The sequence below is a fragment of the Lycorma delicatula genome, chromosome 12 (assembly GCF_047948215.1).
Source record: "Lycorma delicatula isolate Av1 chromosome 12, ASM4794821v1, whole genome shotgun sequence".
In the NCBI taxonomy this organism is placed as follows: domain Eukaryota; kingdom Metazoa; phylum Arthropoda; class Insecta; order Hemiptera; family Fulgoridae; genus Lycorma; species Lycorma delicatula.
Genome location: NC_134466.1, coordinates 65,227,539 through 65,243,252, shown reverse-complemented (window position 1 = coordinate 65,243,252; position 15,714 = coordinate 65,227,539). Strand labels below are relative to the sequence as shown.

Genomic DNA, 15,714 nt, shown 5'->3' with positions numbered 1-15,714 from the left:
TTTCATAACCAATTCCTGCAAGGCAATGGGGTTTGCAATGAGATGTTGCACCATACCATACTGCCAAAAATGTAGAAAATGTTTTCGAAGAATGAAACATTCAGTGCTCTTGTGGCTAATCAATCCCACACAACCCAAATGAAAATGCAAAAACTGACCTAATTATCAGTAATACTGTTATGGTTTCATGATGAAGAATCAAAAAAATATTAATATACTTGTTGCATGGATGCTAAATTGTGTATGAATAAAGAAAAACATATTAATTAGATATTCACAAAGTGTACAGGTATGATTTTGTATTAACATAAAGTTAATTTTTTATTAAATATCTGCATTCGGATTAATTTGCTTGCTTAAAATAAATATTTAGCATTTAAGATTACTTTATTTTTAACGTCCAATCATTCTAATTTAACTTTGTGTTTTACAGGCATGAAAATTTATCAATATTTAAGCTACTTGGGTGTAAGAAACTGTATTTATTATTGTCCTGAGTGAAACAAAATTTAAATTGAGGTGAAAAATGAAGTGTTTCATTTAAAAAAAAACAGGTTAGTGAAATTGCATTTTGCTTATTATAACCAGATAGTACATTATAATTTTTAGTGGTATCAACAAAATTTCATTAGTACTAATTACTAAATTATTAAAAAAAGTACTAATAATAATACTTATTGTTTGCTTTCATACTTATCTATTCTTATAAGATCGATTAAAATCAATTCACACACAAGTCTATCAATTTAAAAAAAAAGAGGGCATAATTAATACAAACCTCTTCAGGATTAGAAAACCAGAATATCGTGTAATCCTTTCTGTTATGGACAAGGAAAGATAAGAAACAAGTATGAAATTATTTCACTGAAAAGCACAAAACATAATTAAAGAAGAAGCATTGTTATTTGTTATTTTAACGTGCATTTTTTGTCAAGTGGCAATAGAAATGAATATTACTGTAAATTTGCTAGACAAGCCAGACATTTTATAAATAGTGGAATTATAGTAATGTATTTCTAAACAGTACCACTTTTGATCATTTTTGGTTACTACTGGTGTTGTTCTCCCAGATAACAGGGTTAAGATGACTTTACAGTATGTAGCCAAAATGCCGATGCTTTTTATGGAATCGATATTCATCCCGATTGGGGGTTGAATTACCGTACTGTGTATCCTTTACAAAGGTGTGGTGTCAGTGAGGCAATTATGCTATATGCTGCACCTGTCTGGGCTTACCGCTTGGCTTTTAGGTGTTATGCAAACATTTTGTTACGAGCCCAGCAACTCCTCTTTCTGGCTCTTATAAGCAGTTACAGAACAGTCTCGCAGGAGGTAATCTGTGTTATAGCCGAAGTCAAACCCAAGATGTCTTGGCTAATGAGTGTAAGGAACACTGCATTTCCAAGGTAAATAACCTATTGACATCAGAATGAAAGTAGGAGATGGAAGAGTGGAGCCTTGTCTTGGCAGGTCAGGTGGGACGAATCCCACACAGGTTGCTACACGCATGGGGTATATTTCCTATAGTGTCTGTTGTAGGTGCGATTAGATGGGTTTCCCCCAGTCAGTATATCGGTGAGTTTGGCTAGGTTTCATTTGGTGGATTCGAGTCAATGCCCGGATTTTGGGACTGATGATACAGTGGAGCATGTCCTGTTTGTCTGTCTCTATACGAGGTCGAACATTTGCGAGCTGTTAGGGAACTTGAGAGAATGCATTCCTTTCTGGATCTCCACATTAACTGGATGATCTGCAAGGAGTATTCTGTAGTGGCTGGTTTTCTTCGAGCCATTTTCTTTTTTTTTTTAGTATGGTTTTTTTTTAAAAGAGGTGGAAGAGAACCCCATTTATGAGCGCCTGAGCAGTGTCGAGCTCACTAACAGGTTTTGCAAGATGTTATTAAATATTTATGTGTTCCTGCACACTACAGACTAAACCACCCCTGGCTACCCACCCTTCTTGATAGAGCTGGTGTGCATTACTCATGGAAGGGGGAAATACACCCTCACAGACATTCAAACACCATAGTTAACAGATATGGTTGGTTTTGTAGGTCTGCAGAGGGAGTTCAGTTGAGGTATTTGATCACGGCAGGATCCCGGGTGGCTAGGGTTCCGGCCTAGGCATTGGATTGGTTGGAGGTAGGCATATTGGCATCGTGCCACGGTAATATTGGTATTGTTTGATTCGAATTGGGGAATTTACATCGGTGGCATCCTGACTGAGGCCTGGCTGATTACTGTGAGATGGAATCAGAGGGTCTAAAAACGACATCCAGTAAAGCCCTTTAGGGCTTGGAACAGAGGGTGTGGTGTGGCGACTGGTGACGTTACCGTTCTTCCCCCTACAGGGTTGGGATGCCCAGGTAACAAAACACTATTATTGAATGTTGATTTAAGGAATTCTAATACATCATATTCATCAATTTATTCCAGAGTTTGAATCAATGGTGGAGTAGAATGTAAGTTGACATTAGGATTGAAATGCAGGAATGAGGAGGTATAAGTCTGCTCACATAAAAGAAAAGAGTATTTATTATAACTGAGATAGTCGTAATATGATGTGTTAGGGATTGTGATGGTTTTCTAGTAAATTCTATTAAGCATTTCTATCCCAGTATAGCTACTATCACAGCTCCTTTTAAGGAAAACAGGTGCTGAAATATTTTGTGATTGACATGGTAGTTTCCCTTTTGAGGAAGTTCCAGGTCAGTAAGTTACTTTTTTGAGTAAGTTTGTGGGATTTAGTGCTCTCACAACCAGTATAGAGTATTTAACAAATGAGTAACATTCCATCTTGGAGATTTAGTAGTAATTAATTTACCAATGCAACGGCAAGAATTGTTATGATTTAAACAAAAAGTTATTTATTAATTACTAGCAATCTGTATTCAGTTCATTATTTTAAAAATATTCTAAATGTTTTGTATATTCTTTTAAAAATTAAAAATAATTTAATTATGTAAAGAAATGTATATTCCAATTAAAACAATTTGATCACATTGCATGTAAAATTTGGAAAATTAAGCCAAAATTACCTTAATATATTGTAGTACTTTTTTTTGTTCGATGTAAAATAAGATATTAATTTATGGTATGTTTTACATTTAATATAAGTTTGTTGTTTGGAAACTTGATTCAGTAGTTATAATAAGGATTCTAAAGTACAGAAGTAATAAAATATGGAAACATGATGTTAATTATTAATATAATTAATGTTTAATTATTATTAAACATTATGTTAATCTATATCAGAGAGGACATCTGTGCATAACGCCTCTGTAATATATTTGTTCCGGACGATAACAAGAAAGTTTTTTCATGCTACAAAAAAAACTGTATCAGTAATTATACTGATGCAGTTAGTCTCATCAGTCTTTTTCATTAGTCTCATGCCACAGTTTTAAATTAGAAAGGATTTTATGTATCGGATCATTTTATGTGGTATACATTTGAGATCATTCTCTGCACCTCACACTAGAAATTTATCTTCTTTTAAAAGTATTATTTTCATTTGCTTTCAAAACACCAGTAATGTATGACTGAATATCATGCAGAGTTTTTTTGTACATTCTATGCTCTGTGTTTTTTTAATTAGACACTGTATCAGTGTCGTGAAGAGCCGTGCAGGTATACGGTTGAATAGTGATCTTTACCGAGGTGTATAATTTTTGATATGTTAATAAATGACTTCAGCAAAACAAGTCTTCAGCAGCTACAATGCTTGATAATACTTGTTCGCCGGTATGTTGATAGAAGATAACGCAGGGATGTTATGTGAGATTAACTAAATTGCTGACACTCGACAATGTTGATTCTGACATCCAATTACATAGCTGTTATCTAATGCTCACATGTACAATTAACACAATTGTGTTATTAGGTTTTACATTTAGTATCCATTTAGGGTCCAAAAATCTTCCTTAAGATTCTTCTTTCAAAAGATTTCTTACGTTAAACTTTCCTAAACACTCCCTTGCATATAAGGCTTCTGGGCAAATCGCTGTTTTGTAGCGTCGTAGTTTAGCTTTATAGGTTCAGAATTTCAGAATTCAGGTAGAGATTGCACATCCATAAATATAAACACAAGGATAGAATAAGATATTTAATTTCACTTATAAACACCAGTTAATGATCAGACAGCACAATTTTCTATCTTAAAAGCTCAATCTGACTTTGAGGGAGTGCCAAGATTTGATATGAAACTTTATAGAGGAATTTACGTAGACATAATAAACATTTCTTACAAACTTAATACTTCCTATTGACTGCAAAAACAAATCAATCACTACCAGTCTGTATACAGATCAAGAATAAATGACTGAATGTAAACGACGGTAATTGTTTTGTTGTCATAAACATTGTTTCATGCCGATCTCCGTGGCAGATAGTTAACTTTTATCAGGAGGTTCTGGGCTCGAATACTGGTCAAGCATGTCATTTTACAAAAACTATGCTATTTTGTAGCATGTCATGCTACAAAATTGAATCATCCTTGAGTAAATGCAAGCAGCCATAAGCTTGAGGTTACTGTAGAAAGATTAATAAATAGTATATGATTATACCATGCCGTACTACTTTTAACCACTTTTTTAACCGTGTATAAATTATGAACATTTTTCAGAATAACTAATATAAACCGTACTTTTATAAATTTCCCTTTTATTATTACTACATTATAAAATACATTATAAAATACTTAAATTTCTTATGATATTTAATCAGCAGTTTAAAAAACTAACAATAATATACAGGAAATTAATGAAACTGAAAAATTCAAATACCCTGGGGAGATTATTGAAGTCAACATCCCTCAGAAACAAGCCATTAGGTCCAAAATCAGTAAAACGGCTAGCTTATCGATTAACAAAGAATACTTGCGATAAAAATTAATATCACCGAATGCTAATCTATAGTACTACTGTACAGTCATTTCATCGGAACCTCTACATCCAACCGAATGTCTGATGTTTGACAAACTTCTAATCGACAAAAAAACGAAGAATACTCAAAAAAAGTCCATCAAACACAGAAAAGAAGACACAATAATGAACTTTACATGGAAAAACTATCAGATTTAATCAGAAAAATAAGAATCACCTTTTATGGTAATCTACAAAGAATGAACCCCCTATTTATACACAGAGACTGAAAAATACATAGAAGAAATGAAAATAACACATCAAGTCATCAAAGAACATTTACTATGAGAAAGAATCTCAAAATATTTCAGGTTTCCAGGAGAAAAAAACACTGAAGAAATATTTATCCGGACAGAAGAAAAAAGTAAAATACTGTAAAATTGTACATAAAAGCAATTTGATTACAGCAACATCAAAACTACAATTTAACCAAACACAAATTGTGTAAACCTATGACACCAAATACTGATACTAATAGTTAGTACCTTGATAAAGGTTCCATTTTTACTCTAATTTAAAGCTGAATTGCTAATAGCACATTGTTTCTCTATTTTATGTCTTGTTTCCTATCATTCTAAAGAGCTGTTACTATGTATTTGTTTTCATAGTTTTGATTGCTTCGTAAGTTGAGTTTGCATTAATTTTGTTATTTCTTTGTATAATCTATTCTCTTTAATCGTTTCTATAATTTTACTATTATTTTTGTGTAATTTTCAGTGGTTTTTTTATTTCCAACTGTATCTGTGGATGTGAATGTACGTAAATAAATAAGAGTTGTTTACTATAACCTAGTAATTTTTTATGCGAGTAAATGATATTCATGTTGTTATTTTTATTATTTACTAGCGTCTTAAAATATTACCGATATAAAAATTAGACATTGTAAACGAAAATTATTAATTCAACAAAACCTGTTCGTTATGTGTAAATGACAGTGATATAATTAAACTTTTAAATAATTTAGCCGATAGCAATTCAGACAGTGATTCTCATCATTTTCTTGGGAATATTACTGATGATGAGCACGATGAGGAACAGGATTTACAGCCTTCCTGCTCGGCTAGGTAAATGACCTCGAATATCTGTTGCTAAAAAAAAGACAAAACATTGGGCTTAGAACAGCTGATGTATGATGTTACCATAAAGCTTTGCAACGCTCAACTATTTACTGGTACTCCAGGAATAAACTTCCCGATCGATGACCCTGACAATGTATATTCATTATTTTTACCTAATAAATTAATTGATATTTTAGTGAACCAGACTAACCGTTATGTCAAAAATTACTTATAATGTGGTCAAAATAATAAGGTTTTTGTTTGCGGAAACACACTGATAATTAAGAGATGCTTCTGTTTGTAGCTGTATATATGCTATCAGAAATTACTTGGTGACCGTAAATTGAAAGTTATTAAACAAACAAGCCGCTTTTTACAAGGATTTGGATTTGGACTAAGGGAAGATCTCTGTATACAGGATCTGGGGGGATGGTATGCCTCGAGTTCATTTTTAAGGGCGGCGGGTGCCCAAGTGCTCACCAACCATGTGAATTTGATGCAATATCTGTTCAGGTTTCGCCTAGCGGCTGATGAGTTGTGTGTCTGCGGGGAGGTCCAGTCGAACGAACATCTAATGTTCGACTGCCCTGCTCTTGGGGGGGGCAGAGACCGGGCCACCCTGGAACTTGGAGGTCAGGGGAAAAACTGGCCGCTCATAAACGGCGAGTCGATGCGGCGTGAGCCGCATTGTCGGACCGTGTGGGAGTCCTCGATGAGGTTGCGATGTTCAACCGTCATCGTTAGATTGTTTAATTTAAATGGGATTTATTGATTCCTGTAGCGTGTCTGTGGGAAGTCTTCCTTGAAATAATGGCTGCCATCAGCCAGTAATAAGCTTCAAGCGCTTTAAATGGTGGACAGGCACTAGCTGGCAAACAGCGACCGAGGCGTGGCAGCTTAAATTGCCGTCTTTTTAACTTATAACTATTTTAGTTTTAAATTGTAACAAGGGGTGCGCCTCCCCGATCTAGTTTTAATGTGATAAGTGAGCGGTATGGGCACATAAAGCGGGTGCTGTACGGCACCCGGCTTAACCGCTCACGCAAGATAGGAGCATTAGGAATAACGAGGTCGCAAATCTGTTTTTGTGGCACAGTAGCCGTTATTTGGCACGGAACATTTGGTGTATGCTCTAGGGCGACCGAATGGGGTGGTGGCGGGAGAGATGCCAGCTAACCAAAACTCTTGGATTTGGAAAAATTGTATCCCATAAGAGTCAAACTTATGTCGCGTTTCCTCCATTTTATTGACGATAATAACGCTAATCCATCTCCAAAAAATAAAACCGATTATTGAGTATCGTGTTAACGTTTCAAAGAAGTATACATACCAAAAAAAAATTTAGCGAAAAGGAATTGCAATATTATGCTATTAATATGATGTCGGTCTTTGTGCTTCTTTTAGAAATTTCCACACCGAGAAGGATACAAAAATATTTCTTAAAAAATTTTCGTACTTCAAAAACTTAAATTCATTTTAAAAAAATAATTATTTATAAATAGTTTTAAATTGAAATATAGTAACAGCTCTGTGAATTGGCAAATGCGAATGTATGTTGTGTGAACTTGATCCGATTAACTAAATTTATAAATATACATAAACTATTTTCATAAAAAAATATTTATTACTGGTTTTTAGGGTAGTGTCCATTTTTACCGTATAAGAATGGATGAAGTAACATTATTTCCCTTGTTCAAAATATAAAATAAAAAAAAGTTACAATATATAATTAGTAAACATAATACCTGCAATTTATAAATAAAACAGTTGTAATTAAAGGTTTCTACAAAATAAGTGAAAGTTCTTAAACAAAAAAAATGAATTGTTAAAGACCGAGATCAATTAAAATTTGAACTTACCATCTTAAAAATGACAAAACAATAAAAATAATTAAATATAATACTACAACAAATGAACACTTGTACTAGTGCATTCAAATTCAGTATTCTAGATTTAGTAATATCAAAAAGATACAAGAATATGAAGATGATGTAAATAATGTTTATATTGTAGTATGGAATATTCTATCACCTTGAAATTATATTCAAAACTCTTCAGTTCGTACAAGCCTGTATGGGTGTGTGTGTTTTTTAAATAAAAAATTTATTTATCTAATGGTTGAAAGTGACCTGATACGACACGAGTCGCAAGTCGCTTATGAAAACAACGCAACCGACTTAAGAATAACAAGTCTCATGCCAGGCTTACAAGGAGAACTGAAGACTGGAAATAAATGGTTTCCCAAAATGCAGATAATATTCAGCCGTGTAAGAACTTCATATCACTCTCAGAGAAAGTAATTCTGGCCGTTAATTTTAGTATCTGAGGTATTTTAGATGTATTATAACTACAATAAAGACTGGGGCATATAAAATGTAACAGAAAATTAATGTGGCCGTTGTAAAACAAGGAGGTGTTATCTTGCTGTTTTAAACCGATTTTATCTGTTTATTTAAAACATGCCACCAGGCTAGGATATGTTGTTAACGAAACTCAACAGAATAATAATGCCGGAGACAGTTTTGAGTGAGTTACCGAAGATAAAATATAACCGATTCAGTAAAATAATATCGGTGTGTTAATATTTTCTTTTCATAGAAACATACATTTTTGTAATTTTTTTCTAGTGAAAAGATAGTGCGGTCAAAAAAACCCCTCTCTCTTCCGGTAACATGTACTAATGAATGCTCGTTCTCCACAATAGTCAAAACGATTGCGTGTAACAAGTCGGGGGGATGGAAGATTACTGTTAATCCTGATAAGTTTTAGATATTATGGCGAGAAAGAAAAATCGATTAGCTTTATAACAATTCATAACTTTTATTGCACAAGCTAAACGAGCCTTCAGTAAGAAATATAATTTGTTTACATCAAAAATGAATTTAAATGTCAGGAAAAGATTTTTGAAAGTGTATGTTTGGAGTGTCGCTTTATATGGAAGTGAAACTTGGACAATCGGAGTATCTGAGAAGAAAAGATTAGAAGCTTTTGAAATGTGGTGCTATAGGAGAATGTTAAAAATCAGATGGGTGGATAAAGTGACAAATGAAGAGGTATTGCGGCAAATAGATGAAGAAAGAAGCATTTGGAAAAATATAGTTAAAAGAAGAGACAGACTTATAGGCCACATACTAAGGCATCCTGGAATAGTCGCTTTAATATTGGAAGGACAGGTAGAAGGGAAAAATTGTGTAGGCAGGCCACGCTTGGAGTATGTAAAACAAATTGTTAGGGATGTAGGATGTAGAGGGTATACTGAAATGAAACGACTAGCACTAGATAGGGAATCTTGGAGAGCTGCATCAAACCAGTCAAATGACTGAAGACAAAAAAAAAAAACTTTTATTGGAGTGTAAATGTGTGTGTTAAGTATAAATGTGAATTATGAAAAAAATTATACTAACATTATGATTATAACGTGTATTTGTAAGTCTGGCAACTCTGTCAACGGTTGCTAGGAAACCGATTCGGTTTCCTAGCAACCGTACGTTGTATGAAGAAGTGCGGAAGGGAAGGGGGGGACCCCTTCCTCACTTCGTCCACATACAACCGCTCAAGGTTACACAGTTAGAACACGTAAATTACTGTAGAACCCTTATATTACTGTATTTTATAAAATTATAACTTAGCAAAAATATAAAATTAAACCCTTTAACACTACAAACGTTTTCATCACCGATGTATTTCTTTTTTTATATTCTATTTATTTTTTTATATTTATTTATATTATTTCAATGGAAATAATATAAATGACTTACAAGCATTTTTTTCAATATTTATATTTAAGTCAAATATTGAATTCAAGACCTGTCACTTTTGTAGTGTATGAAACCTATCTAAACAATTGCCGATGGTGTTGTCTAACATGAGACTCGAACCTGACACCTTCAATATATCAGTACGTTTTTAAAATCTTTTATTATGAATTTATATATAGATGTCGATGTAAATAATATTTATTTGAATAAGAAACCAATAGATTGTGATTCTAATTTTTATAGACGTTGACCATGAGATTATGTAAAATGTAACAGAATTGATCCCTTTAGGTTACAGAAATTTTTTTTTTAAGCGACGTGCGGGTAAGGCATAAATAAAGCTGTAAATTACCATTTGTGTGCAAAACGAGAATCAACTCAAATCTTCAATAAATTAATCTGTTTGTAATGATAATTCAAGCCAGGAATCGAATCTAGAATCTTAAAATTACGATTTTGGTGGGGGGGAAGAAGCGATACTCTGATGGGAATACCTTGTGATCTGATGTGTGTCCAAGTTAAAATCGATTCCGAGAATTATAAAAATGTTGAACTTGATAACTCTAAATATAACTTTTTAGCGGGCATCTGTGGTGCGAGTGGTAGCGTCTCGGCCTTTCATTCGGAGGTCCCTGGTTCGAATCCCGGTCAGATATGGCATTTTCACACGCCACAGGATTCAAAATGTATCATTTTATTCCATCCTCTGAAGCAATGCCTAAAACGTTGGTCCCGGAGGCATAAAGAAAAATTGAACGTTTTGTACTACAAACAGCTAATCCTACCCTACTAAACGGTATTTGTGTGTGTGTGCGCGCGCACGCGCGTTCCCCTTAGCTTAGCACCGAAATCTACCGATCACTAGCGGAAAATCCCATTTCGTTAGTACATGTCTCGTGGTGGTTAGGTGTATACTTGTGCATATTATATATACCGTGTACATATCGATATATAAGCGAAATATATATCGAAATTTTGGGAAATTTAGTACTTTTTAACCGGATCCGAATTTTTGGAGGAAAATTGCAAATATCTCGAAAACGGTCGGTCCTAGCGCTCTGAAAAAATTGTTCGACCCCCCTAGGCAACACCCCATCCGCTCCCACTGGCACTAATTGCATGATAATATTTTCAAGTGCTCCCGGGGCGCCGTTCGGGAATTGGGGATGGGGTGCCACCGTAATATCTCGGCAACCGCTCGTCCGATTTTCACGATTCAAACGGCGTATGTATCAGCAGGTCGAGCCTTAGGTGTTTAACGCATCGCATACACTCTTGATCGACCGGATGTTGGTTATCCGAAAATTAAATCGTTTAGCCCTACGTTTTGATTCCACTCACCCACCGTAAAACGTGCCGATCCGATCTTTCGATAAATACGTTCAAACCTGTGCGCTAGCGCAGCTTTAATTTATAAACTTATGAAGACTAAAAAATAGAAAATTAAAAATATATAAAAAAAAGTTTTTAAAAACAACTCTTAAATTAAACGCACTAAAATGTAAAAAAATATTTTAGGACGGTATCTCAGAATGGATTTGACGGTGATATGTAAGATTATGTGAAAATCATAACTTTGATGTTTTTGCCAATTTTTTTCTTATAAGTGATGAATGGCCTAATGAGTGGGGGGCAAACACGCATAAGAAAAAATTGGCAAAAACATCAAATTTTTAATTTGAAGTTATGATTTTCACATAAACTTACAATCAAATTATTTTTTACTTTTAGTGAGTTTAATTACGGGTGGTGTTTTAAAATTTTTTTCATATTTTTTTATTTGTGTCATTGTTTTTCTTCATAAAATAATGAACTATAACCAACAATCCTTTTCGGCACGCGCCGGAAAGCGGAGTAGATTTCAACGGTATTAAGTAGGGGATAAAAAAAGGTTTCCACCTTAAATTTAATAAAAACTTTTAAAAAAAAGTTTTATATGTAATTTTATGATATTTTGTCTTCGAAACCTCATTTTTTCACCCCCTGGGCCAACGGTTGGTTATATTAAGAAACTTTACTAAGATAAGTTTTAGGCCCTTATCCAAAGAATAGTAGGAACTTCAAACGAATTCGATATTTTATTTAATAACAAAGTTATAACGATATTTTGTTTTTTCGAAAAATCCCCCCATTTCCACCCCCATGGTCCGATTTTGCCCATTAAAAAACTTGACCAAGATTTTGAGTCGTTATACTTTATGTATCAATTTGAAAGTGATTGGAGCAAAATTACAGCAGTTATCGTGTCCACAAGAAAGTGAAATATATATATAAACTATTGAATTGACGACGGTTTTGGGGTCTGGGGGATGTGAATCGCGAAGATATGTCGAAATTTTCGGGAAGTCGAATCATGGTACCCATTACAATAGGAAGCTTTCTTATGAAATACCTAAAAGTAGGCACCGGAATGCACCGATCACTAGCTGAAAATCCCGATTAGTTAGTATCAATTCCTACAGTTAAATTTCTAAGAGCTAATCAATTTTGGACACCTAATAATGCCATTCCAAGACGCCGCCCGCTAGGGCAAACCGCCCAAAGGGCCTAGCTACGGAGACGTGCCTGAGGCATCCCCTGCAGCTAGTGAATATACAAGAATGAAGTATAAAATGTCTAAACAAATATAGATTAAACTTCACACATTACTTTATGTTGTTATTAATAAAAAATAATGTGTCTCTCTCTCTCTACGCGCGCGCGCGCGCGTGTGTGTGTGAGGGGGGTGCGCGCGCATTTGCATTGTAGGTGTGCTTACTGTATACGTAGTAATCACAGTTTTTTTTTGTCATGACAAATACAGAAATTCAAATAAATAAATATTAGCTGTTTTTTTGGTCTTCAGTCATTTGACTGGTTTGAAGCAGCTATCCAAGATTCCCTATCTAGTGCTAGTTGTTTCATTTCAGTATACCCTCTACACCCTACATCCCTAACAATTTGTTTTACATATTCCAAACGTGGCCTGCCTACACAATTTTTTCCTTCTATCTGTCCTTCCAATAATAAGTCTGTCTCTTCTTTTAACTATATTTTTCCAAATGCTTCTTCCTTCATCTATTTGCCGCAATACCTCTTCATTTGTCACTTTATCCACCCGTCTGATTTTTAACATTCTCCTATAGCACCGCATTTCAAAAGCTTCTAATCTTTTCTTCTCAGATACTCCGATCGTCCAAGTTTCACTTCCATATAAAGCGACACTCCAAACATATACTTTCAAAAATCTTTGCCTGACATTTAAATTAATTTTTGATGTAAACAAATTATATTTCTTACTGAAGGCTCGTTTCACTTGTGCTATTTGACATTTTATATCGCTCCTGCTTCGTCCATCTTTAGTAATTCTACTTCCCAAATAACAAAATTCCTCTACCTCCATAATCTTTTCTCTTCCTATTTTCACATTCAGCGGTCCATCTTTGTTATTTCTACTACATTTCATTACTTTTGTTTTGTTCTTGTTTATTTTCATGCGATAGTTCTTGTGTAGGACTTCATCTATGCCGTTCATTGTTTCTTAAATTCTTAATCCAGACATATGCATCAAAATTGGTATATAGAACTAGGAAATCAACTGGAATTTTGTATTGTAGTTGTATGATGGCAAAGGTCATTTTTTCAAAGCCCTCTTTGAATTTCTTTTTATGCATTTAAATTTAAATCATTCAAAAATTATGATTTGTATTTAAAAATATGTTCAATTTTAGTTTGGTAAAACAAAACAGAAGTGTCATTATGTGCCGCCAACAGATTTTAAGAGCAGCAGAGTGATTGACTTTTTTTTGCTTTATGATTTCACTACATAAGCTTTAAGCTTGCCTATGGGATATGAAAATGAAATTTTGAACCATATGACAAATACCATGTCCGACAGGGATTCGAACCTGGGACCTCCGAATGAAAGGCTGAGATGCTACCACTTCACCATAGAAAACACATGATCTCTGGCCATCATAGTGAAGTAAAATTTTACTTCACTGACCGAGATAGTAAACATATATGCCTGTAGTTTTAATATTTTTAATTATATTTCATAAGAATAGTGAATATATTCTGAATAGTGTTAGTTTTTTTGTTATAAAACTGTCATGAGTGATCCATTGAAGCAGTATTAATATATAATATGATAATTAGTTTACTTCAATCCCACAAACCACTACTCTGCTTGATTCATTTAAACCAGTGGTTCTTAACTGGGGTTGTGGGAAGGTATTTTTGGGGGTGCGGGAGAAGCCTCTAACAATATACATATATTATTTTTGCGATATTTGAAAAGTATGTATTTGAATTTTCAATGACATCAACCAATTGTTTTTTGTCTAGTCATTAAGAAAAATAATAATGTTATAAAAAATTTACATTTTTAAAAAAATAAACAATAAATTTCACTAAAAAACGTGTTTTTCTAAACCTAAAAATCAAAATGTATTTTTCAATGGGGTGCGGCTCACTTAAAAGGTTAAGAAACTCTGATTTAAACTAACTATTGTCAGAACATTAAAACAAAAATAAACCTGAAATTCTAGCTGAAATGAAAATGTATAAGAAGCTGAGATCTCAATGTTCTGCTATGATAATATGAAATAATGGTTCCATATCAAACAAAGCCAACAAAAAATTTTTTTTTGTTATTGACTATATGTAAAAATAGTATTATGGGAGTGGTAAACCAGTTATAATTGAGTTTTATAATGACTCAAAAAGTGCTGTTGGTACGTTTAATGAAAAATCCTCCCCTATGTCTTGCTCAAGAAAACCTAAGAGAGGCCTCCCTGTGTATTCTGTGCCATAATAAATAGTACTGATTAATTCATATTGATAGATCTTCATCAGTCAATTAAAAATAAGAAGAAACTGATGCCAAGGAGAAATATCAGTATCCAGCTGACAAAAACACCCTTTCAAGAGATGTAAAAATATCATGAGCATAATACTGAAAATGTTCTTGCTACGGCCACTAAAATTGGAGATGATATTTCTCAAACATCACCATCAAAAACTTTTGTGTTTTTTGTCAGAAAAAATAAGAAGGAAGACATGTTTTGTGTGCACTAAAAGTACATTATCATATTGCAAAAAGTACATTTTGCAAAAAGTGAAATTCAGCACTAACACACTGAATTTCTGCAGTGTGTTAAGAAATTTCTGCAATTTGTTGTATATTTTTGTTGGTGCTGCAGGAAATAAAAGGAAAGTCAAAAATCTTTGTAAAACACTATTCTGTTACACTGTTAAATAAAATAACATTTTATTTAGATCGGAATGAATAAAATTTTTTTAAGCATTAATTTACTTTTTTTATATTTTTCAGGAGTAGATTGTCAGACCAATCTTATGAACAGTGTGTTTTGTAAATACTTTACAGAAAAAGTTATTTGAAAATTTATAAGTTGTTAAGTGCCATAATCATAATTGTTGTAGTTGACTTGACATGAATTACAAATCACTTTTAATTGACATAGCCATCCTAAAAACAGTGATAGCTTACTAGGGAAAGTGCGGGGTGATATGGTTCCTGTTTTATTCACTGAACCAAAAAATAAATGGTTGCATATCAGCACAATTAGCCTACCAAAGTATAGATAAAATTCAGCTATACTAGCAAACCTTCACTCTGTTCCTGCAGGGATTGGATGTCATTATTCTTAGAGAAAACAGTTCTGATTAGTGCTACTTTTACCTAAGTTAGTTTACATACATCATAGCTATAAGATAAACATGACAGCCAGTATGAAGCAACAAATTAATGTACCCCTTTCATTTGTGAAACAATGTTATATACATTGTTTCATTTTATACAAATGGAGCAGTAGTTAGAGAAAATCTTTGATCAATATTTATCGTGTTTTAGTCTAAAAAAAAATAAATGTTCAGATTTTTCATGTGAGGAATCAAATTTTCAAAAAGCTCTGATCACTTTTTAAATGAAGGATGTAGCAAGAATTTGTAAATCAGTTACAAAACAGTAAGTTGT

General features: G+C 33.5%; 1 protein-coding gene across 4 annotated transcripts in view; it reads left to right on the top strand.

Moving 5' to 3' along the window:
- Positions 1-15,714, top strand: part of LOC142333414 (uncharacterized) — a 118,483-nt gene that overhangs the window by 67,111 nt on the left and 35,658 nt on the right. For all 4 annotated transcript variants that reach the window (XR_012758597.1, XM_075380470.1, XM_075380468.1 and 1 more), the window contains one exon: positions 434-554. Coding sequence is in view for 3 of the 4 variants with exons in the window: in XM_075380470.1 (XP_075236585.1) it covers positions 434-439 (6 nt within the window). In the remaining variant the exon portion in view is untranslated. The remainder of the gene's footprint in view (positions 1-433; positions 555-15,714) is intronic.